The 24,111-nt window shown below is 46.1% G+C and overlaps 4 protein-coding genes across 4 annotated transcripts; 1 reads left to right on the plus strand and 3 right to left on the minus strand.

Annotated features, from left to right (window-relative positions):
• Window positions 1–11,628: 11,628 nt before the first annotated feature.
• On the minus strand, window positions 11,629–13,347 carry LOC101759700 (transcription termination factor MTERF8, chloroplastic). The gene has a single exon (XM_004962070.3). The coding sequence runs from the start codon at window positions 13,135–13,137 to the stop codon at window positions 11,950–11,952; it is 1,188 nt and encodes a 395-aa protein (XP_004962127.1). The 5' UTR covers window positions 13,138–13,347; the 3' UTR covers window positions 11,629–11,949.
• Window positions 13,348–13,430: 83 nt separating this feature from the next.
• Window positions 13,431–16,138, minus strand: LOC101760107 (upstream activation factor subunit UAF30). Its single transcript, XM_004962071.4, has 2 exons — window positions 15,607–16,138; window positions 13,431–13,743 (listed from the first exon to the last, which is right to left on the minus strand). The coding sequence occupies exons 1-2, from the start codon at window positions 15,772–15,774 to the stop codon at window positions 13,612–13,614; spliced, it is 300 nt and encodes a 99-aa protein (XP_004962128.1). The 5' UTR covers window positions 15,775–16,138; the 3' UTR covers window positions 13,431–13,611.
• Window positions 16,139–17,751: 1,613 nt separating this feature from the next.
• Window positions 17,752–20,490, plus strand: LOC101760518 (cytochrome P450 734A1). Its single transcript, XM_004962072.4, has 4 exons — window positions 17,752–18,362; window positions 18,942–19,186; window positions 19,290–19,647; window positions 19,770–20,490. The coding sequence occupies exons 1-4, from the start codon at window positions 17,850–17,852 to the stop codon at window positions 20,184–20,186; spliced, it is 1,533 nt and encodes a 510-aa protein (XP_004962129.1). The 5' UTR covers window positions 17,752–17,849; the 3' UTR covers window positions 20,187–20,490.
• Window positions 20,491–21,047: 557 nt separating this feature from the next.
• On the minus strand, window positions 21,048–21,416 carry LOC101780790. Its single transcript, XM_004963722.1, has one exon. The coding sequence runs from the start codon at window positions 21,414–21,416 to the stop codon at window positions 21,048–21,050; it is 369 nt and encodes a 122-aa protein (XP_004963779.1).
• Window positions 21,417–24,111: the final 2,695 nt, after the last annotated feature.

A 24,111-nucleotide genomic window follows, 5' to 3' on the forward strand; every position in this document is an offset into this window, starting at 1 on the left:
GTGCTTCTCGAGTACTCTGTCTAGCTGAATCTTTAAAGTTCCTCAAAGCTGTCATGAGGCTATGGTGTGCTTAAGCCTTTGTCATCTTGATTTTGTAATCTTCATCTTTGGAATGTGATATGGAGGGCGGCGGAAGTCGCACTCAATATGGAGTAACTCCCGAGCCTTAGGTTGAACCGAAGAATCAGGCTGAGGGTCAATAAAATCTTGAATCTTCTTTCTTCATCTTAAAAAATCAACTGTTGGGTGTAGCTTATCAGCCCCCGAGCCTTGGAATGATTAAATAATCAATCTGAGGGTCTTTTAGTATTCACGCTAGTCGTCATCTGAGTAGTTTTGTGGCGTCCAGCCCCCGAGCTTATACGCCAGGTGAGCCGTAGCAGCCACGTCGAATAGTTATTGGTGCTTAGCCCCCGAGCTTGGAAGCTAGCTGACCCACTGGAGATATTTCGAGTAGTATCTGACATTTAGCCCCCGAGCCTGGGAGCTAGCAGAGCCATTGTAGGTACGCTGAGCGTCGTAGAGAGTTGTCGTCGAAGCTTGACCTGCAAAAAGAGATGAATACATTATGTAGCATATTTGTAGAATTTGGAACTACTGAATTTTCATTCAGTGATGAATATAACGTAAATGTTGTGTGTCATACTCTTGTTTCAGCCATATTTTTCCCAAGTAGTTAGCCTGTTACGTTTACGCTCTCAGTTCATGTTTAGCCATTCTACTATGTGTGAGATCTTTGTCTCATGTACGCATACTAGCACTGCTACGACGGAGATTTTTGTCTCGTGTCCTAGCATTTAGGCATGCCAGAAGATCCGAGGCTTTCACGAATTAAAGCGTGTTCTGCTCAAGGAGATTAGTGACCGCTAAGAGAATATATTTAAAATAAGTAGTTGTCATTGCGATAAAAAGAGAGCGTGATTGCGCTTAAAATAGTCATTGAGACTTTTCTGCCTTTGGGTGAGAAGAGCGCGTGTTGCCGCGCATAGGATTTGTGCCTCCTTAGGGTGTAGCCGCTGCAAGCCTCCGTCACTCAATGCAACAAACCCGTGGTCGTAACCTCCAAAATTCTATGTACCAAGCCTGTTCATGGAGCTTTCGTAACTCCGTGCACAAAACCCGTGGCTATAGCCTCCATAATTCGGTGTACCAAGCCCATGGTTGTCGGTTAACATGCTCCAGGAATAATTGGCAAAGTGTAGCTCTATAGGGTAATTTCCATCGAGAGGCATACACAAAAAAGTACTCGGTGCATTACCCTGCATGCCGAAAATAAGCCGGAAAAATTATATAAAATAACTAAAAAAGTGACTTAGCTTGATTTATGGACGACTGTCAATGAAGCCGTGGCGATTGTCGATGAAGCCGCGATGGTTGTTGATGAAGCCGACTAATCGGAGTCGATTCCGACTAGTTGTCAACGGTGTGATGCTTCTCCCGACTAGTTTCTAGTCGAGACGAGTAGTCGAGATTGTCTGTCTTCTTCCTTCCTTGCGGGTATTCTGGATCTATTCCCGACACCGCACAAGGGCATAAACTCCCCGGTCAAGTAACTCCGTAGGATAGCCAATGAGCCTTCCCCACGCGCAAGTGGGTCTCCGCCTGTCGGTTTTTATACCCAGCAACCTACCGAGGGGTATTTGTGGTGAAACCGCCCAAATTAAACAGGCTCAAGTGCGCTAACCATTCTCTTAGTAGTTATTCCTGTTACACGCACTTGAAACGGTGTAATTCGACAGTCCGTCGGGTCAAGCCCGATTCAACCCTTAAATACATCGATCGAAACAACATGCAACAAGTCTCACACGAAGGTGAGCACAGATGATACAACACAGTATTTCAGTTTACAACTATAGAGTTCTTAATTAATTTACAAACCAAGTTCAAAGTTCATAAAAGATTACAAGCCAGAGTTCTTAAATAAAATACAGCGGAAGTCTAAACGATAAAGTGTGAATAAAGATACATGACGACATGAGTAGGCCGCTAACATGTCATCCAACATGAGACCACCTTAAGGCGAGGTCGAAGACCACTCAACCGACCACCCTTCAGGTAAAGGACGGCCATCCCAAGGTTAACCGGCAACCAACTCTATCATTTCTTCACTAAGACCTGAAAGTAAATAACAAAGCAACGCTGAGTATACTAATACTCAGCAAGACTTACCCAACTATAGTATATACTTAGCCAATTCCTAGTATGAAAGGCTTTTGGCTGAGGGGATTGTTTTGCCAAAAAGCAACTAAGAGTGGATCCTTACTTTCAAGTTTTAGCATCCAAATTAAAGTTGAGCTAACCATTCTAAGTGAGCAACATTTTCAAAACTTTTTAGTGTAGAAAAATAATTGATTAGATAATAATATCAACATCATTTCACATTTCCTTTCATTCCACTTCTTACTACGATGTGACGCAGTGATCAAGGTTCTCTTAACCAAGAGCGGTGGCGAATCGATTCGATTTATTAACCTTGTAAGGTGGTCCTATACACACGGCATATGCATGCTCCGTCGAGCTGCATATAGCAAACAGTTCCCTTAGAGAATGATGGCAATTGTGACCTTATGCGACCCTCAAGTGCTAATCCCCACCGGTACCTCCCCGGGTCAGCCGTGAGTTACTGACTAGCACCCGAATAGGAAATAGGACCAACTCAATCTACAATCGTGCCCTTAGGTATTAGGTTTTACCAGTTTCAACTACCTGTTACTTCCAGCATGTGTATAGTACAGTTCAAACTCGATCAGCAGGGCCACAATGAACGGACCTTAATCGACACAGGCGGAGCACAACCACAATACTAACTTCAACTTTATTTCTATCTCCGCATGGCAGGGAGCTCGCCCCTACCATCTGTGGCAAAGAGCAAAGGTATGGGAGGAAGGAGAAGATGAAGGTGACGAGTGGGCCCGTGCCAAAATTTTGAAAATAACTTTCCCCTTTCAAAAGTGCAAGGTGTAGCTGGTCAAAAATCCTCCAAAAATACCCATTGGAAAGATAAAATCACCAAGAACACAATGAAACTTGAACCAACTATAGAGCTAAAAAGAAATGCATAGAATTTGAAAAGGAAAATAGTTGAAATTGAAAATTCACTAAATTTTTATCACTAGCACACATCACCCAAAAATTAGGGAAAATTTTGTAAATTCATCATTTTTCATCAAGTATTTAAATAAAATAAAAGGAGCCACATCTGTATAGCAAAAACTGAAGTTGTTTAACATAGTTGCATTTGAACCATAAATGTCAATTTAAAGGAGTTTAAATGATGCAATGACATGATGCTCATTATGCACTAATGAAGTTCTCTAATCCTAAGATTAACACCCAGGGTGTTACAGCCCTCCCCCTTAAAAGATTCTCGTCCCGAGATTCCGGTGCAACAAAAGTTGTGTGGAAGAGTTTTCGGAATACCTTGGCTTGGAAGAAAACCTGCATATTTAGAATTTAGGAATGATCTTGTTCCCACATGGCTTCATCTTCGGTATGATTACTCCATTGAACTTTATAGAACTTGATAGTTTGATGCCTAGTAACTCGTTCCATATGGAGTAGCCCCCGAGCCTTAGGTTGAATTCAAGATTCAGGCTGAGGGTCAATAAAATCTTGAATATTCTTTCTTTATCTTGAAAAAATCAACTTTTGGGTGTAGCTTATCAGCCCCCGAGCCTTGGAATGATTAAATAATCAATTTAAGGGTCTAGCGAGCTTTAGTCTTCATGCCAGTCATCATCCGAGTAGTTTTGCGGCATCCAGCTCTCGAGGTTATGCGCTAGGTGAGCCGTAGGAGCCACATCGAGTAGTTATAGGCGCTTAGCCCCCGAACTTGGAAGATAGCTGAGCCACTAGAGGTATTCTAAGTAGTAATTGGCGCTTAGCCCTTGAGCTTGGGAGCTAGTTGAGCCACTGGAGGTACTCGGAGCGTCCTGGAGAGTCGTCGCTGAAGCTTGACCTGTAAAAAGAGATGCATACATTATGTAGCATATTTGTAGAATTTGGAACTACTTGATTTTTATTCAGTAATGAATATAATGTAAATGTTGTGTCATGCTCTTGTTTCGGCTATATTTTTCCCGAGTAATTAGCCTGTTATGTTTAGGCTCTCAGTCCCTGTTTAGCCATTGCCACTGCGTGTGAGATCTTTGTCTCATGGATGCATACTGGCACTTCTGCTACGAAGATCTTTATCTTGTGTCCTAGCGTTTAGGCATGATAGAAGATTCAAAGCTATCACAAATTGAGGTGTGTTTTGCTCAAGGATATTGGCGACCGCTAAGAGAAGACATTTAAAATAAGTAGTCGGCATTGCGACAAAAAGAGAGTGTGATTGCGCTTAAAGTAGTCGTTGAGACTTTTCTGCCTTTGGGAGAGAAGAGCGTGTGTTGTTGCGCATAGGATTTATGCCTCCTTAGGGTGTAGCCACTGTGAGCATCCAGCACTCAATGCACTAAACTTCGTGGCAGAGCCTCCTAATTCGGTGTACCAAGCCTATGGCGGAGCTTCCGGAACTCAGTGCATCAAACCCGTAGCGATAGCCTCCGTAATTCGGTGCACCAAGTCCATGGCTGTCGGTCAACATGCCCTAGGAATAATTGGCAAAGTGTAGCTCTGGAGGGTAATTCCCGTTGAGAGGCATACACAAATAAGTAGTCGGTGCGTTGCCCTGCATGCGGAAAACGAGCCGAAAAATAATTAAAAAAGTGACTTAGCTTGATTCGTGGACGACTGTCGATGAAGCCGTATCGATTGTTGATGAGGCTGATTAGTCAGAGTCGATTCCGACTAGTTGTCGACGGTGTGGAGTCAGCCTCGACTAATTTTCTAGTCGAGAGGAGTAGTCATCCTTGACTAGTTTTCTAGTCGAGACGAGTAGTCGACCATCCTCGACTAGCTTTTTAGTCGAGAAGGGTAGTCGAAGTGGACCATTTTTGACTATTTTTCTAGTCGAGAAGAGTAGTTGACTGTCTTCGACTAGTTTTCTAGTCGAGAAGAGTAGTCGAAGTTGTTGTCCTCGACTAGTCTTCTAGTCAAGACGAGTACTCGAAGTAGTCATCGGTGACTTGATGCGGCCTGACGTCGGGGTAGCAATGCTCGCGTACATCTTCTCAATCCGCGTGTGACTTTGCCTTGATCGACGAGTTCTATGCAGTAGCCTACGGAGGAAACCGACTTGGTCTTCAACTGGAACGCGGAGCGCCTCGATTTCTATCTTGGCGTAGATTTGTCTGCTCGGAACTCTGACTCAGCGATTTGCTTCTTGTTGAGTAATTGATCTTGATGATGAGGTCCTTCAAGCTCGCCCGATGATCTCGACGATCACCCCTACCTGGCGCGCCAGATGTCGGTATTTTATACCCGGCAACCTACCAAGGTGTATCCCGACGAACTAGATTGGTTGGTGGGGAATCGTCGGACCTAAAACTTGAAGGTAAAAGCGAGGACACAAGACACAGATTTATACAGGTTCAGGCTGCCAGAGTAGTGTAATACCCTACGTCCTGTTTTGAGTATTGTATATTGCGTCCTGCGCTTGGGTTTTGTCTAGCCTGATTGTTAGCTATTGATGATGGTTCTGAGCTGCCGATTTAGGTACCCCTGATCTCCTTTACATACTCCAGGGAGCAGGATTACTAGTCGGTTACAAGGAGGAGTCTTAGTAGGATTACATGGTATAAGTCCTAATAGGATTACAAAGGAATTCTAGTAGGAGTCCGTCTTCTTCCTTCCTTGCGGGTACTGGGGACTATCCCCGACACCGCCTAGCCTCTCTCGGATGCTCATTGCGGCTTTTCACTTGGTAGAGCTTCAGCAAAACGCCGAGGGCCTCTCCTCCCTCTCACAAGCACTGGCAGCCACTCCACAAACGCGGTTGGAGGGTCCGCAAGACTTACAAGTTTCAAATTTACAACTCTTGGTACGTGCAAGCATCGATACAAAGGAGTTGTGCAAACCTCGCCTAACACTAGGCTAAATCCTAAAGTAATGTGCTAATAGACCTAAACTAGCACTAACCAAGATCTAAGCCTTATGCTAATTGCCTCAGTCTTCTCTTTAGCACTTTGGTGGATAGAGCACTTGTGTGTATGTGAGAACCAAGCCTGTAGCTTCTCCAAGCTCTAACACCCTTGAAATGGTCGGGCAAAGGGGTATTTATAGCCTCAAGCCAAGAAACTAGTCGTTGCTCCAACGGTCACAAAAACAGTGATCACCGACTTATACTATGACCCCTCATAGCCATCACCATATCAATCGATGATCACCGATTCATACTATATATTGCGACTGTGATCACCATATCATTTGGTGTAAGCATAAAAACTTCTAGAGCTGAAGTCGAGCCGAGCCGAGCCGATCATACCGATTCATACTATGATTGCGACTGTGATCACCGACTTATACTCTAATATTGCGACTGTGATCACCATATCATCCTATGATGCATGTTGACTTCAAACCAAGCCAATCACCAATTCATACTATGCTCCCTTCATGACCATCACCATATCATCCTATGATCACCGACTTATACTCTGATATTGCGACTGTGATCACCGATTGATACTCTAATATTGCGATTGTGATGAATCTTCACTGTTTTGCTTCATTTCTTCATGTGTCTTTGTCCCAGCTTCTCTTTTACGATGTCTTGGATTGCTTTAAGGTCTTTTAGGGTCTTATACGTGTCCTCTTGACCTTTGTTTTGATGTGTTTGATCACCCAAGTCTATTACCTTGCATCCATGTGATTAAACCTTGTATACTCGCAAATATTGTTAGTCCCATAGGTTAGTGTTGACATACAATTACCAAAATCACTAATGGCCTAGCTAGGACCATTTTCCTTACACAAATATTTTCCAATGTGAACTAGGTTCAGATACAGAAAAAATTAAAAAAAAACTATTTCGAATACATCTATTTTAATACCATATTAGAATTGGATATTCATGGGTTAATGGATACGGATAACCACATTCATATTCCGCCCCTGGATGCTAGAGGTTACCTCCATTATTAAAAAAAAGGAGAGCCCTGCATTGAGCTCGTTTTTATTTATGAACACTTCACAGCTTAAAAACCTTTGATCTTCAACCTTCCATCCATCCTTGGCCAACGACTTCCACTTGACCACTTTCACCTCATCGAAGTTCAAATTTAGAAGTTTGAAAGTCAAATCTAAAACTTACTCCCTCTTCAAATATAAGACATTGAACCATTCAAAATATATCCTTAATATAAGGTACTCTAGTCATCCTTGCACCATTCTCTAGTCTCCACTAATTCATTTAATTCTCCTATAATGCCATGCAAAAGTTGCCGTTTAATTGGATCCGGACACTATGGCCAATCTTAGTGGGAGTTTTATAGATAGTTTCATCGGCATTAATTTCTATGCCACATCAGCATTTTTCTGATTTGGCAAGATCTTTATGAGGAGAGATGGGATGGAGTTTCATGAAATAAGAGAGGAGTTTCATCCCCATGAAACCCAGCAGGCACAATTACCAAGTTTGCAGTCTTAGTAATAGTGTAATGAAACTGTGTATTGAGACTGGCCTAAGAGGGCACCAATAATCAAGACAATCACAACATCTCACATGTATAATGAAGGGGTTAGGTTAATATTTTCATTACCCACTTAATGTGTCCCCTAATCTCTTTAATACCAATATTTGAGGACTACTCCCTCTGTTTATTTTTATAAGGCGTGATATGATATGGCACGGTCTTTCAAATTACACTTTGATCATTAATTTATTTTATATTATATTGTTTATGGTTATAAAATTATAACAATTGGAGAGTACATTTTATTACAAATCCAACCAATTCAAGTTTACATCATAAAAATAAAAATTCATTAGTTAAATTATTGGTCAAAGATAACAAAGTTTGAATCTTGATATGCGCGTACGCCTTATAAAGATAAATGGAGGGAGTACATCTCACATGTAGACTCTATATGATTTTCATTACCCACTTAATCTGTTCCAAAATCTCACATGGATAACATAAATGGATGGGACCATGGCAGTTAGAGGTGAAAAATGGTAGGGGTGTCCGTATTATAACTATTTGCAAATACAGTAACAACCATACAAACTCGTTTCCTAAATATGGAAATAGATACATCCAAAATCGGTTTCTTCTTTTTTTCGAAATACAGTACAGACGCATATGCTTACATATACGCGCAGGTGCCGAGTCGAGAATTCGAACCCAGTGGGAATGTTCTACCACAAGAAACCTTTACAAGCTGAGCCTGAGTTTCTAAAATTTGTATATGTATACTACCTGTATAGGTTATATGAATATTTAGAAATACTTTTATAAAATATAGATGTGAGTAAAGTAAAGCGACCATATTTTCCTTGTTCTCTCACACTCATTTCTTTTGACTTGCACATTCTTCTATATTTGGTATGGTATAGCATACACTGTAGGGACAAATGAAACCTTTTCATATCTTTGAGTGCATGGGTATCCATTTGTCAATCACTAAAGCATTGTCAAAAATCGTCTAGTCTTAGCAAAAGCGACATTCAGGTAGATGATCATCATCTAGAAATAAGATTCCCTATGATTATTTTCTTTTGTAATTTCGAGTCGGATATTTTTCTATTTTTAGCTAAAGTTATAGGACTTGCCTACAATTAGAATAATATATTCAAAATTGAATCTAGGAGTAGTAGCATTCGAGGATATTCATATTCGCGTTAAAATATAGGTACCAATATGGAAAGTAGACTTAGACTATTCTGCCCATTTCTGCCCCTAGTTTCAACCCATTGCAGCAAGCTTTTCAACGATATCACACTCACCAAGTCGAGGAATTCATTCTTTTTTGTAACCGTTTCTCTTCTGGCACCATATTTGAGGGCTCTTGGGTGTGTTAAGCACAACTTTGTGGAAACATGGTGACGACACTATTAGCACAAGCCCTGGTACCGTTGTAGTCAATGCCAATGCAACATTTTCCATCATGCCAGATCATACAAAAAACTGCAGGAATTTCTATGAAACTCATGTCCATTTGTGTGCAATGCGACAAAGACAAAGGGACGGCGCATGATTTGGACAGTGAACATGTCTTTTCGAAGCGCACACGATTACGAACAAATTCCCAAACATTATATTCCTTTAAGCATATAATGTGTGTACAGAGTTTTTGTGAAGTTTAGAAGAAAAAAAAAAGCTCTTAGTTTTACTTTTACATACACGGCTCGTCTCTTCTGAAGCCCAGTTTATCCGCTGATTCACTGAAGGCTGAAGCCCCTCATCAAAACCTCAATCATGCGATCCTGCTGCGTATATAACACGAAGTCCAGCTGTTTGTTTCCCCCATTTGGTGGCGACCACGAACTAAACGTTTTAGGTCCACGGACCTACGATCCTTTGTCTCAAGTTAATAAATGAGGCGGATTAGCCTAACATGGCTGACGCTCGCGGCGCTCTGCCGGTAACTCGCCGCCGCCTTGGCTACCACGGCAGCAGCACGACTGTCTGTTTGGTGGGGCGTCCCGGTCCCGCGTCAGCCCCAAAGCGAATCCCCCCCCCCCCCCCCCCCCCCCCTTTTGGAAAAAAAAAAAAACCCCCCCCCGGCCCAGGGAACCCCCCCCCCCCCCCCCCCCCCCCCCCCCCCAGCGATTCCATGCCACTTCGCCGTCGTGCTCCCGGCGCGTCGGTCGGGGCGGATCGGGCGGGCAAGTGTGGCCGTGGTCCGTGAATGGGGTGGGGGGGCGTGCGACGCGGAACGAGACGGAGCACGACGTTTTTTGATGGGTGCGCGCGGCCGCCGGGGGCGGGGAGCTGTGATGGGCCAAATGATTGTGTCTCGCTGCTAATCCGCACTTGCGCAGCACGCCGGATATACACTGTATTTCGTTGACTTGGTTCCGAAACAGTGAGGTTACCCTTACAATACAATCATGACTCGTTTTAAAATGAGCTTACCTCGCTGTTACCGTCACGACTCGGGATCAATAACATACAAAGTATGATTTATTAGTGTGGAAGCAAATATTGGATCTAGTTCACAGAATTTGGATAAAATCGTACTGTACTTGGACTTCGCAAAAATGATTTAGTGCAAAAAAAAGGCATGGAAATCGACTCGCATTGAGATTTTCCTCTAAAATTTCGGCAGCAAATTCTGAGATTTTTTTTGTTTGGTGTCATCAAGTTAAGGCTTCGCATGGCATGAACTTGGTTACTCACTTGAAATCCCCATTTTTTCAGAAGACACTAAGAAATATCTCAAATCTGGTATATATTAAGGAAAATGAGACACCATTGAAGCATTTTTTAAAAAGAAAAAACCTATAAAAATTACAAAGAGATCAACTAAGGTCATCTTCTCTGTTCGAAAACATACTTCTCACCAGAGATTCAAGCGCACACTGTAGATATAGCAGATGTAGTTTTTGCCTGCAATTGTTGATTTTAATATCCACTTGCCGCTGGCAGTAAGAATGTAAGATCTTGCAATTACAAGTAGTTACCCGATATAGAGGCCAATGAGTGGTGATAAAATAAATAGAAATACAGAGCCTGTGACAAAATAAGTAGAAATACAGAGGCCCATGCGGTCCGTAACCATTTCAAGCTACATGGGCCGGCCTAGTCACATGTAATGGTTCTATCGATATCGGAGCTGGACTGTTTGGTTGGATCACTGGTTGCAGTTCCTTTTCGCTCCAATTTCATCAGTCTCGCCGTGATCCTCCGACAGTTTGTGCTGTCACCGTCCTATGTTCAGACCCCGGTGCTGGCGTGCTTCAGATGACCAGATCACCGGACTGACCGGAGGCTTGTCGCTCAGTTTGGCACTCCAGGCTTGTTGGATGAGCATACAAAACAAATGAAAAAAAAACTACAATTGGTGCAATAATTTGCTCGGGAAAAATCCTTAAGTACCTGTCAGCTACATGCAGAAAACAAGCACACCAGCTGTGTTACCCAAAGGAAGAAGGATTACAGAAGCCTTGACTGATAGTTACTTGGTAGTAGCGTCTCCATGGATCATGTGGCCTGAACCTGAAGGACTACAAGTGCTTTCGGTCTGTAACTGTTCAGGCCTCAGAATCTTAACAGTCTTAGGAGTAACTCCTATGGAGCTCTCAACTAAATATACTAAAATGCGTCGTTTTGGTGCAGGATATGAGGCTAACTACAAGCATTAGGCTGCTGGAATACAAAATTGGATGATCTCAATTGTAGTAGATTATATTGAAATTAAACCATATCAGTAAATATGGAGAGAAAAGGATGGAGTTTTGTCCCACTACAAATTTGGCCACAGATGAAACACGGCAATGATTACAGCATGCCTTGATCTTGACAGTGAGATTCTATGGCCTACGCAAGAATGATTTCATTCCAGAAGATTGAGATCTCACTCCAGTCATTAAGTGGGACAAAGATTCTGTTTCTCTCCATATATGTGAATCTTTCAAATTTATCTTACGTACCTTGACACTATCTGGCAGACGGCACATCGATAGCATAGCTCCTTTCAAACTGCAATAAAATCCATTGGGTGGCATATTTACAATTACGGAGAGATCAGATCAGACAACTTTTAAATGACAAGAGGAGGATTTCAGCTCAGCTGAGCAGTACAAAATAAAATCACAGTTTCAAGATCAACAATAAGTCCATTCCAGTCATAAGCATATGATTCACAGAATGGCGTGGGAATTGGCAGGTCACATATGCTACATCAATTACAACTGAGAACATCACAATGTCCATGCTCCTTGATGATAAATTGCAAAATCATAACAGTCAACATGGCCCCAAAAATGGACATTTGCCTCAGTATGAATGGAACAAGGTTAGAATTACAACATGCCATGATCTTAACAATGGCATTGTATAGCCTAATTGCCTAACACATAAGCATGATTTCATTCTAGAGAGCTGAGCTTCTGGCTTTAGTCATTCAGTGTGACAAAAGTTCAAACTCCCGATCCCCAAATCCTTGAAATTTAATCTTACCCTCAAATGCCTTAACAACATCAGGCACATCCTTAGCATACCTCCACACAAACCTCGCCGAGAAGACCTTCAAATTGCTGAGCAATGCCGGCATCAAATTCAGTTTCCGCTCAATTTTGCCCTCCCTCATCAAAACGCTCAGGACGGCACACCTTGGCATGATGTTCTTCTCCAAGCTCAACGACAGAATCATTGGCTGCGCCATAACATCACCTATCCCAACCTTCAGCACGTCCAGGTAAAACCTGATCTTCTTCTTTACGCTCTCGTCAGAGACGAGCAGTATGGTGGGCTGCGTCTTGAACGCCCTGAGCAGGTCAGCCTCGCACACCCCGAAGCTCCGGTACAGCGCCACCTTGCGGACCCACGTCTCCCTCTTGAGGATAGAAATCACGCGGAAGCCGTAGAGGAAGCCCGTGTCCGTGACGCGCAGGCCGAGGTCCTGAAGGTCATCAAATGCCTCAGCGATGCGGTCGACGGGTACCATGAGCACGCCCAAGTGGATGAGGAGGAGCTTGGCAATGGACTCCTCGGGGAGGCCGTGGCGGCGGAACGCCTCCACGGCGGGGCGCATGCTGTTGTCGAGGTCGGCCAAGAGCGCGCGGGGCACGCGGTAGACTGCCGTGCGGACACACTCGTCAGAGCCGAGGATGCTTCGGAGGAACTCGATGCAGGGGGCGAGGTGGTTGTCCAGGCTGCGCGCCAGGATGTGGGGCTCGGCGGCGAGGAAGCGGGGCTGGAAGCCGAGCGAGAGGAAGAAGTCGAGCTTGGGCCGGATGATGCGGTCGGCATCGAAGTTGAGGAGCACCGGATCCTGGCGCACCGTGCGGGTGATTTCCGCCTCGGAGAAGCCGTATTCACGGAGGACGGCCCGGACGGCGTCGGCGCGGTTCGTGTCCCGGATGCGGACGTTGCGGGCGGCGGCGGCGGCGGGGGAGAGGCCGCAGGAGACCAGGTAGGAGACCGTGGCGGGGCAGGGCTCGGGGCCCGCCGCGACGGCGGTTGAGTAGTAGCCGTGGGAGAGGAGGACGGCGACGGGGCTAGAATGGATGGGGTTCTTGCCGCCGCCGCCTCCGGCGAGGACTGGGGCAAGGGGGATGGCGAGCCGCCGCCGGCATATGGAAGCGAGCATGCTGGAGGTGGAGGTGGACGGCGAGGATCCAGTGTTGACTTGTGTAGCTGTTGTTTTTCGAGGGTTTTAGTTTGCTATACGGGCCGCAGCTCAACGAAGCCCCGCAGCTTAGCCCACGTCAGCCCAACTGCGCCCCAGCGCTGCCTGGGACATGGTCCTCTCAGCGCAAAGCGATGGCCGATGGCCCACTTACCCAGTCCTCCGTCACGCACAAAGACACTGACACTTGACATGTGATTATTTTGCTTGAGTAAAAATATACAAGCAAAATAACCACAAAACTCAATGTATCATTTGCAGTACTTAGTCTATCAATGGAAATTTCAGCAAAGCAACGTATACATGGTTCTGTCACTTAGCCTAAATGGAAATTTCAATAAAGCAACGCATACATGATGCCGTCTATCCCAGACAAACATATATCTATCCAGTTTCCAGAGAGTTTCAATATACAGCACCTCTAAATTAATGTTGTCACGACTTTGGAGCTTTTGGGAAATGAAGCTTAACAATCATTGGGAGTTCTAAGAGCTGCACTTTGGACCTCCCCAATAATACAGTCTTCAGCTTCTCATCACAGTTCACAATATTCTTATTCGTTGGGTCCTGCAAAAATCAGGATAGTTACCATCTAAAAATAAAATAAAATTAAAACAACAACAACAACAATAATAAAGTATAGCAGTAACGTAAGGGGAAACCGTGTTTCTGTAACAAAACGGTTCTTTGTTTTGAGTGGCAGATAGAAGGCCTCGATGTAGTGGCAGAAGCTTCTTGTTCTTTCCTTCAATTTGCTTATTTACTGATTAGCTTGGTTGTGACCCCAGTGGATTGCAGTAATTGACAGTTAATTGTTACTAATGTTTTCCCATAAAATGAACCAAGGTTTTCTTTCTTTCTATTAAATGAGTTTCATGCTGAGAGAATGAGTTTCAGAATTATTATTTATGCGTTATCTGCATGGACATGCAGGCAGGAAGGTACCAAGAATGAGTTGCTTGTCAGTTTTTCCTCACACCAGTCTAGCCAGCGCAAACCATTGGAAACACAAACAGTTTGGTCATGAGGATGAACTGGTATTCTGACATACAAACGAGCTCACTAACATATAACATTTGACACGTGGGGAAAAGTCGCACCTAATAAAGGATTTCTGAAAATGAAAGACCAAAATAGTGGTAAAATGAAAACAGACGCGCCAAAATAAAGTTCCCATTCTTGTTAAAAATTGACAAAATCACATATGGACAATTACCAATAAAATGATAGAAAAGTAGACCCAAATTTCCTGATCCTACAGAGCATAAAAGACCATTTCAAACTGAAAAGCACTGCACTGTCATTTATTCACACACAATCTAAATAGACATGTTGTGAATGCTTTTTTAGAAAGAAATACATGTGTGGGAAGAATACGCCGTCGGCCTCAGCATCCACAACATCCTGAGCACGCAAAGCTATCGTTTGATTGGATTAGTTTGAGTTGATGCTTTGCTAGCTACTTGTTAAGAGATTTGGTTTGTGTTTTGTTTGTTGTTAGCAAGTGTTGTTAGGGCCATCTCTATATGAAGAGCATGGCAGAACATTTGAAATTAAGCATGGAATTATCTAGCCACATAAACCAGCTGTTCAGAACCTCTCACAAGGGAGAGCATGCCATCAACTCCTTGATGAACCCCTCACTAAATCAGCACGTTACAGTATGCTAGAAGGTTTCCACTAATAATTGTCGAAAGGTGGGGCATTAGAAACAAGGAAATCATTAGGTGGTATAGAAGAATTACATGGCATGTTTCTGGGTGTAAACAGGTATAAAGGAATCGACATAGGCACATAACTATTTCTTAGCTCCAAATTAAATCAAAGTGGTGACCATAACTGTGCCACCCCCATTGTCAACTTATGTGGAGGATTTGGAAACAGATAGAATGGCAGGCAATATCAAGGGAGCGAAATTGTCCCACGATGAAGTTACACTCCACAATCCAAACGTTAATGATTATTTATCATCTTAACAAAGTTTAGACCATCATCTGAAGCTATACATATACATATGACCATTTATTATGCATCTTTACACATGTAATGGCAAAGTTGACAAAGTCCTTAATTAGAATTATTGACATTATTTGCGGCCGCACTGATCAATTCCTAGATCATAATGTGCACACTTCAGCAAAGATTAAGGACCATGACATACTTTTTCAGATAATAATAATAATATTCTGAACTCTCATACCGTAAATCTGATAGCACAAAACAAAATGTTGGCCAGCACCAGCTGCCATTCTGCTGTTTTCCCATTAGCCTAAACCAGCGTTCTATCAAAGATCTGTGCAAACTAACTCTGGAGAACGAGCAACCAAATCCTGCCGGCTGCCGCAATAAATAACGAGCTCAACCAACACCGAGCACCAACCGTTGCGACTAATTACTGTTTTCTTCGCAAGAATACATGGCAAGTAGTACCTGTAGGTTGTGTTCCTTGATGTGAGACCATACGCGGAGGAAGAAGGAGAGCTGGGACATCTGGGACCGGCCACCGGCGAACTCCCGCAGCGCAGTCGGCAGGTTGACCAGGTCCACCAGCCTCGCAACCTTCTTGGGGCATTCGGCCACCGCTCGCTGCAGCACCATCTTACGCCCTTTCACTCTGACGAGGCGACTCGATTCGGAGGAGAGTGAGCTGCAGCGATGCTGCGATGGCCGCGGTTCGTGTCGCGGATACGGACGTTGCGGGCGGCGGCGGCGGCGGCGGCGGGGGCGGGGGAGAGGCCGCAGGAGACCGTGGCGGGGCAGGGCTCGGGGTCGGGGGCCGCCGCGACGGCGGTTGAGTAGTAGCCGTGGGAGAGGAGGACAGCGACGGGGCTAGAATGGATGGGGTTCTTGCCGCCGCCGCCGCCTCCGGCGAGGATTGGGGCAAGGGGGATGGCGAGCCGCCGCTGGCAGATGGAAGCGAGGATCCAGTGTTGACTTGAGTTCAGGAATCAGGGAGGCTTGTTGTTACAGGGGCCGACAACGGGCAGCTCGAAGAAGCAGCCCCCGCAGCTTAGCCCACGTCAGCCCAAATGTGCCCCAGCGCTGCCTGGGCCATGGTCTTCAGCCCGCCCCGTCTTCCGTAGCAAAGCGATGGCCGATGGCCCACTTACCCAGTCCTTCGGCACGAAGACACTGACACGTGTATGTGCGATGTTGTAGCATGAAAATTAGTTTTTTTTAATCAAATATACGCAGGAGAACCGAATGTTTAGTTTCTCACATAATATTTACCTAATATCATGCCAACATTGCAAAAGGATTACTCAGTACTCATTGTATAAAATGTATACATGTATGAAATTGTTGTACAGGTAAATGGACTTACAATTTTGAGATTGCTCAGGTTTCAAAACTCTTACATTTTTTTTCACAAGTAGATATGTCAAAAAATGAAAAAAAAATAATTGGAAAGTCTTTGGTATGTTTTAATTAATCCGTACTACCCTATAAGATTACTAAACTTGGTGATTTTGTCCCTTCTATCTTATGACGTTCGTGCGTGTTGACACCTGTCTGTGAGAGGAAGCACTGCTAGAACTACAGTAGTCCATGCTAGCCGTTCGATACCGCAGCTTCGCAGCATGGTTGTTCGATCTTTACCGCTCCTGCACCGTTATCCAGTGACCGTGTGCATGCGTCAGTACCCAATCCACCTCCTCTCGCTGCATCCCAGTAACCCTTTCGGCGTGGCTGACACGTGTCGTGCCCGCACCATTCCTCCCTCTCCCATCTATTGGCCGGCCATGCCCTGCTGCCGAGCACCGCTGAGGATTCATCCCGCTTTCGCCCGACCACCACCGACCTCCGACCACAGCGGCTGGCTGTCGCCCCTGGGATGGTGCTCAATTACTTCCTCACTTCTCTTTGCCACGCAGTTCCTCACTTCACCCCTGGAATCGAAATCAGTTCGATACCAGCACGCGATTACGGACTCCAGCCGAAAAGCTATAGCTGGGTTCCTTCCTCCGTCAGTACCACTCTGACTACAGGATTAAGAAAACATCCAAGTACCCACAGCAAATACTCTATTTAAGAAATCCTATTATGCAAAACGGCATATACGTACAAATTTGTACGAGCCTGACATTAATAACAAGTTCTACAATTAACGGGCCAATTGAAATCTTTCCATGATACAGATTGCATCTCCCACGCGCGTTGCGCGGGGTTTTATATTACTCCTTCCGTTCCAAATTATAAATAATGCCAACTTTTTTGAAGAGTCAAACTATTTTATGTTTGATCAAAATTATAAAGAGGATCACAAATAGATATACTATGAAACTATATTTAATAAAAAACTAATGATATCATGAATGAGTACTTTATTGTATAAATTTGATTAAATTTGAGATATTTTAACTTTTAAAAAAGTTGGAACAACTCATAATTCGGAAAGGAGGGAGTAGTTTTTAATGTTTGTGTAGCAGAAACGGGCCTGGATCTATAGCTTATTGTCGTTGATCTCAACTGCGGACTGCCTCGAACTCTTGAAGTTGAAGCCAGTAGTACAAGCCAAGAACAAGAACCTTTTTTCTTGGCTTTCTTTGGCACGGCCTCGCACTTACAAAAAGTCAAAAACGAAAGGCCCCAGCTTCGTGCTAGTCAACGCTCTGCTCCTCCTCCATCCGAGCCATTCCCCCCGGTCCCAACTCCGAAGAGCCGCAGGGGAAATGGCCGCCCTCTTCTCCGCCCTCCTCCTCGCCGCTCTCCTCGCGGCCGCCCAATACGTGCTCCGCCTGCTCCACTCCTTCCTCTGGGTCCCGCTCCGCCTGGAGCGCCGCTTCCGGCGGCAGGGCATCAGGTGGCCACCGCGCAGCCTGCTCTCCGGCAACGCGGCCGACTACCGCAACCTTATGGCCGCCGCCAGGTCCGCTCCCCTCGCCTCCTTCCGCCACGACGGCGTCGTCTCCCGCGCCACGCCGCAGTACAGCGTCTGGCCGGCGCGGTACGGCCGGCCGTTCGTGTACTGGTTCGGGCCCCGCCCGCGGCTGGTGATCTCCGACCCGGAGCTCGTGAAGGCCGCTTTAACCGACTCCACGGGGGCCTTTGATAAGGCGGGCTCCGGTGGCAACAACCCGCTCGCCAGGCAGCTCATCGGCGAGGGCCTCGTGGGGCTCTCCGGGGAGACGTGGGCACGACACCGCCGCGTGATTGCACCGGCGTTCAACATGGAGAGGGTGAAGGTGAGAGGCGTTTCTTTAGTTAACTTGACTTGAGACATGAAAACTGGTGATATATCTGATATAATACACCTGCTAGCAATTTTTATCTATCTCAACAATTATAGCCAATAGGGTTACTGGCCACAGGATTCACATGTGTACATCTTGGTAAAATCTTGTGCTAATGTTAAACTTAAGTTGTTAGTCGTGTCGTATGCGAGACCAGCATTATTTTAACTCTCATTTATGGAAGGTCTAGGTTTGTTTTTGTTGATAAAGACAATATACAGACTTTCAGTCAATTCTGCTGAAAACGTTACTCCCCAATAACAGTGACCCTAATGCTCCTTTGATGTGACAAGTGAGGAACTTCGCTTGATTTTTAATGATTATACAAGAAGAAACTTATATGGATTGGTTAAAGATCCAATTGTTGCATGACAAGTTATAACAATGTACAGTTATTACAGCATATCCAAGCTGCCTCAAGCGATGTCTTTGGTCAATGTTTCGTCTCTCTCATCAATGTTTCTTCTTTCTTATCAGCATGGGTACACATTTTGTGCTGCAGGCAACTAAACTTAATATTTTCCTTTGTAGGCTTGGATACCAGAAATAGCAGCTACCATCTCATCTGTGCTGGGCAAATGGGAGGCTCAAGGTGAAAGCCGAACTGAGTTTGAGATCGATGTCCATAAAGGATTCCACACTTTGAGTGCAGATGTCATTTCCTGTGTGGCATTTGGAAGTAGCTACGAGGAGGGAAAACGAATTTTTCAATTGCAAGAGGAACAGATGAAACTTGCTCTTCTTGCAATGAGGACTGTTTATGTTCCTGGCTTCAGGTAAGATGCCTCTTTCCATTGCTTTCTTGGGACCCATGCTCTTGAAATGGCACGGCCGCTTTATAGATACATCATACATCATTATATGAGCTTTTCCCCATAGGTTTGTACCAACGAAAAAGAACAGAACAAGGCAGAAGTTAAACACAGAAATCCAATGTTCCTTGCGCAAATTGATTGAAATCAATGGTAGGAAGTGTGAGGATTCCAAAAATTTGCTTGGGTTAATGCTGTCAGCTAGCAAAGCAGGGAGCGAATTTAAAATGGGAATCGACGAGATAATTCATGAGTGCAAGACATTTTACTTTGCTGGGAAGGAAACAACCGCTAACTTGTTGACATGGGCAGCACTTCTTCTTGCATTGCATCAAGAGTGGCAAGATAAGGCCCGTGAAGAAGTACTTAAAGTGTGTGGAAAGTATGAGCACCCTAATGCAGATAACCTGAGCAATCTCAAAATTGTGAGTTTTTCTATTTAATTTATACATCTTTTAGTTCTTGTGAGATTACTATATTTATAATACTATCTTTTCGCTTGAATAATGTAATGAGTAACGCTTTTGCTATGTTGTCATGGGAACAGATAACTATGGTGTTAAAAGAAACCCTCAGGCTGTATCCTCCAGCTGTCTTCATCAATAGGACTGCCACTAAGGATATCAAGCTTGGTAAACTAGACATCCCGGGTGGCACACGATTTGACTTCCCTATTATCGACATTCACCATGACCATGATGTTTGGGGCAACGATGCAGACGAGTTTAATCCATTAAGGTTTGCAGATGGCAAGAGCTATCATCTTGGTGCTTACTTGCCCTTTGGGATCGGTCCTACAATCTGCGTTGGCCAAAATCTTGCAATGGTTGAGGCCAAGGTGGCACTTGCAATGACCCTTCAACGGTTTGCGTTTACCGTCTCGCCATCCTATGTTCATGCACCAATGATGTTGTTCACCCTCCAACCCCAGTATGGTGCTCAAGTTCTTGTCCAGAAGATGTGAGCCTTCTTTTTGATATAGCTAATACGGGCATAAGGCTCCGGTATCTTTGTGAGCAGCCTGAAGGTGCCATGAGCCCTCTACTTGTTTCAATCCAGTTCTTGAAAGACTCTTATAGAAAATAGACTTGTTCTGTACAGTAATAATTTGCTAAAGGCTACAAACACTTGATACTAAAAGAGCGTTTGTATCGTACAAAGACCGTCTATAATCTGCATGAATGTACCACAAATAGGATTCTGTAACTTGAGAACTCCTTACAATGTTCTCTTTTTGAAAGAGGATTGTGTGCTTGGGTTTGTTGAAATTCTTGCGTAAGGCTTCTGATTGTTCTCTTACTTTGTAATTGTAGAATTGTGAATGATCAGATCGAATAAAATCCCAATGTTGTTCATTCCTGGCCAAATTTCTGGAGGAAATATTGGGCGCCAACTAGTTGCTGTCAATTTTTTAGAGCAAATTAACCGACAACGTAGAAGGAGAGGCAAGGAACTTCGATCAAGAAGCAGCGGGATGTCTAAAGTTTTTCCTTTAATCAGATCGAATTAACCACATCACATGAAAATGGCATCTCTCCCTGTAGCATGTTTAGGTCCCTGTATCTCTGACGACCACGAGCCACCGCTCCTCGCCTCCCTTTGTCCTTCACAAAAACATCAGGCAAAGGGAGGCGTTTGGAAGCCGGCACCACGCGGCACGGCCGGACAACACCGTCGGAGAGAGAAACAGGGCTGCAAACCGAAAACGAATCGATGGAAGAGACACCACGCATCTGAATCTTGCGCGTGCGTACGTGTTGCTGGGCTCATGGACAGCCATGGCTGCTCTCTCCTTTACTCTCTTTACAATCTGCCTGGTCTTACGTCAATGGAGGCCCAGCAGCCGCCGAAGCTCCCGCGTGGCGGCGTCGTCCACGCCCGGCGCCGCGTCAGCGGCCGTCCTGGGGGTGAACCGCGGCAGCGGCAGCGCCCGCGGCGACGGCGACATGGCGCCGAACGCCGGGCCGGCGTACGCGTCCGCGGCCGCGGCGGCCACCTTGGTCCGGACCTGCCTCGGCGCCGTCGCGGCCGCCGCCGCCGTCGCGGGGCCCCGCGCGATGTCGCCGCGCGCGCCGTGGCGCTGGCCCTGGTGGTGGCGCGCCGCCACCGCCCTCCTCCCGGCGGGGCCGGGGCGCAGCGGCCGCCTGGCGCGGGCGAGGCAGTCGTGCGGGCGGAGCACCTCCGCTGTCCCCATGGCGCCGATGCGTGTGCGCGTGGTGTGTGTGGGAGGAGGAGGAGGGGGGCGCTTCGTCGGAGGGAAGCGTGGGGAGGCTTCCACACCCCCTCTCTCCCGGCGCCGGTCGTGCCTAAACGGTTGCTTCTATACGTTGATCGCCTCCGTGCGTTTCCTCCGTCGTCGCTTTAAAGGCCGGCGGGTCCGCGGGTGCCCGCCTCCTGCCGGGGTGGCGGGGGTGCCTTGTTGGCTCGCCGCGGAAACGGACGAAGGCGCGGAGAGCGCGCGCGCACGCGCAACGCTCGTTCATTCGCCCGTTTCACGGCGATCACACGCGCGCAAGGAGAGGAGAAACCACGCGCGGCCGCGCGGGATTGGGCCTCTTCTCGTCTTCTGTCTGCCAAAGCTTCCGCGGCGACGGCGGCCCACCAGGCCGGGTTGGGTTGTCGCAGACAGAACTGGAACTTTCTTGAATTTTTTTTATATTTTTTATTTATGTACTAATAAATATATTAGTACATAAGGAACGGACTCTCGGAGATTTTTCTATCCTTCTTCAGATGCAAAAGGGTATTTTTAGAAAGGATATTTTCTATTGTGATTTTTCAGAAGGAAAGCACCCTTAGCTAAACCATTATTCGGCATGATTGGTACTCTACGGTGTACACACAGATGACTAATCAAATCAGACCAGCTACGGGTTTTTTTTTTCAATTCCTACAGTTATATTCTTCATACAATTTACATGGTTGATTTAGAACAAAACAAATTGTTTGTTCGAAGGTGGCAACAGCATCTAACCACAGCACTTTGCAGCTAGCACATCCCAACAACTGCAAAAGTAGCAGTCGGCAAGTGCATGGAGTAGCAGCACTGAGCCACTGACCACTAAGGAGCAGCAAGTAGAGCTAACACCACCATGCAGCACAGCAGCATGGTGAGCTAACACATGTAGCACGTACGAAGGAAAGCAAATCACATATCAACACATAGGGCAAGCGTCAGACCTGTTGGGCAGGCCGCGCTCGACCAGGGATGCCATGCGACGACGTGGCAGCAAGGCCCAAGAAAAGGAAGATGTGCGTGGCTGTGACGCCCTCTCGTTGCTACCGCGCCAGCACACAGCGTACGTGTAGGCAGCTGGGCGACGGCGCACAGGAGGGTAGGAACCACGCGCAGGAACAGAACGGTGATAGGAAGGCGACATCTATGTTTTTTTCAATGCGTACAGGGGCCACGCGCTCTGGCTTTCTAGTGATGCTCCTTGGCGTGCCCGCTAACGTGTAACACCCGTGTTTTACCATGCATACAAATCACTAAAAATTTGAACTTTTTATAGAAAACGCGAAGAAATAGGCAACATCCCGATAGGAACATCTCTCTTGCATATTTGTGTGTTGAACTAAAATGGTGATACAAAAATTTCCAATCCCAAACTCATCCCAAAAGGAAAACCCTTTCCTTTTCCAAAACCCCTTACGCCGAAACCCTTCCTTCTCTCCATCCAGCCCACAATCCCGTAGCCCACCAACAGCCCACACCCACTCCACTCTCCTTCTCTCACTGACAGGCGGGCCCGACCTGTTAGCCACCCTTCTCCCTCCCCCGTCTTCTTCCTCCCGCGCCTCCGCGTGCGCCCATATCGCCTTGCCGGCACCGCCGTCGCGTCCCATCGCGGAGGAGAAGCTTCCCGAGCGCCGCACGTGTTCCGCGCGAAGTCGCGCCGACCCATCCCATCCTCAGCCCGAGCCGTCCCTTCCTCTTCCTCCCATCACCTCCCCATCTCTTCGAGCTCAGGGAATGGCCGCCGCCTGCCGCCCCGGATTCTCGCCGGAACTGAGGACGAATAGCTCCGCACCGCCTTTAATTGAGTCCGTCAAGAACTTCCGTGATGAAGAAGGATTCAATCTTGATACGACTCCATGGCCATGGGCCATACGTTCCCAAGCTACTTCTTGTGGTCATTCCGAAGCCCCCAACGACGTCGTCGTCTTCAAGTGAGTCACGCAGATCGTGGCAGACAGCCCTCCGGCGTCCAAATCTGAGCATTTGGCCTTACTGCTATGCAAGACAACGACCACAGGCGAGGCCAGGAAACCACGTTGGCGTGAATCCACAACCACAAGGACCAATTCGTTCATCGCGTGCAAGTACCGAATGGATCAACGCTACCGTTTGCCGCCGCTACGATGATCTCTCGCCACCCGCTCCGCTCGGCTCTCCCGGGATTCGCTTTCCTTCGACGCTCAAGATGACGGCCATGAGGGGCAGGATGGCGTCGCGATAAGCTGATAAGGCAGCCTGTGCTCCCACACTCTTTCGTCTTGTGCATGTTGGATGGTTCCTCGCGCTGACAGAGCTCGCCCTTTTTCTTTCCTTCTTCATGGTGCTCGGAATTTGCCTGATCTAGCTATTGGACTGCGTGTGTGCATGCTATTGGAGTCAATCGCCTTGGCGTGCGTGCAGGGCCGTACCCAGTAATTGGAGGCCCCGATGTGAGTTGCATAACGGGAGTCTTATTTTGAAGACACGATGATTAGACGACACAAACAAAATAACAAATGAAACACCTCGGTGCTCATATGAGGTTTTGACTTAGCTAGAGAAGAACTAAACCTTGTGATTATTGGGGCTTGTATTCTGCTGTTAGTTAAGTAAGACAATTAGTATTGATGTCAGATTTGGAGGCCTCTAATTTTGGGGCCTGAACAGTCCC

The sequence above is a fragment of the Setaria italica genome, chromosome III, assembly GCF_000263155.2.
Source record: "Setaria italica strain Yugu1 chromosome III, Setaria_italica_v2.0, whole genome shotgun sequence".
Classification (NCBI taxonomy): domain Eukaryota; kingdom Viridiplantae; phylum Streptophyta; class Magnoliopsida; order Poales; family Poaceae; genus Setaria; species Setaria italica.

Excerpts from the sequence above, each read along its gene's own strand:
- LOC101759700 (XM_004962070.3), bottom strand. The coding sequence starts at position 13,137 with ATGCTCGCTTCCATATGCCGGCGGCGGCTCGCCATCCCCCTTGCCCCA.
- LOC101760107 (XM_004962071.4), bottom strand. The coding sequence starts at position 15,774 with ATGGTGCTGCAGCGAGCGGTGGCCGAATGCCCCAAGAAGGTTGCGAGG. Across the intron at positions 13,744-15,606 it reads TCAAGGAACACAACCTACAG|GACCCAACGAATAAGAATAT; the intron begins GTACTACTTGCC and ends TGATTTTTGCAG.
- LOC101760518 (XM_004962072.4), top strand. The coding sequence starts at position 17,850 with ATGGCCGCCCTCTTCTCCGCCCTCCTCCTCGCCGCTCTCCTCGCGGCC. Across the intron at positions 18,363-18,941 it reads TCAACATGGAGAGGGTGAAG|GCTTGGATACCAGAAATAGC; the intron begins GTGAGAGGCGTT and ends TTTCCTTTGTAG. Across the intron at positions 19,187-19,289 it reads GTTTATGTTCCTGGCTTCAG|GTTTGTACCAACGAAAAAGA; the intron begins GTAAGATGCCTC and ends TTTTCCCCATAG.
- LOC101780790 (XM_004963722.1), bottom strand. The coding sequence starts at position 21,416 with ATGGGGACAGCGGAGGTGCTCCGCCCGCACGACTGCCTCGCCCGCGCC.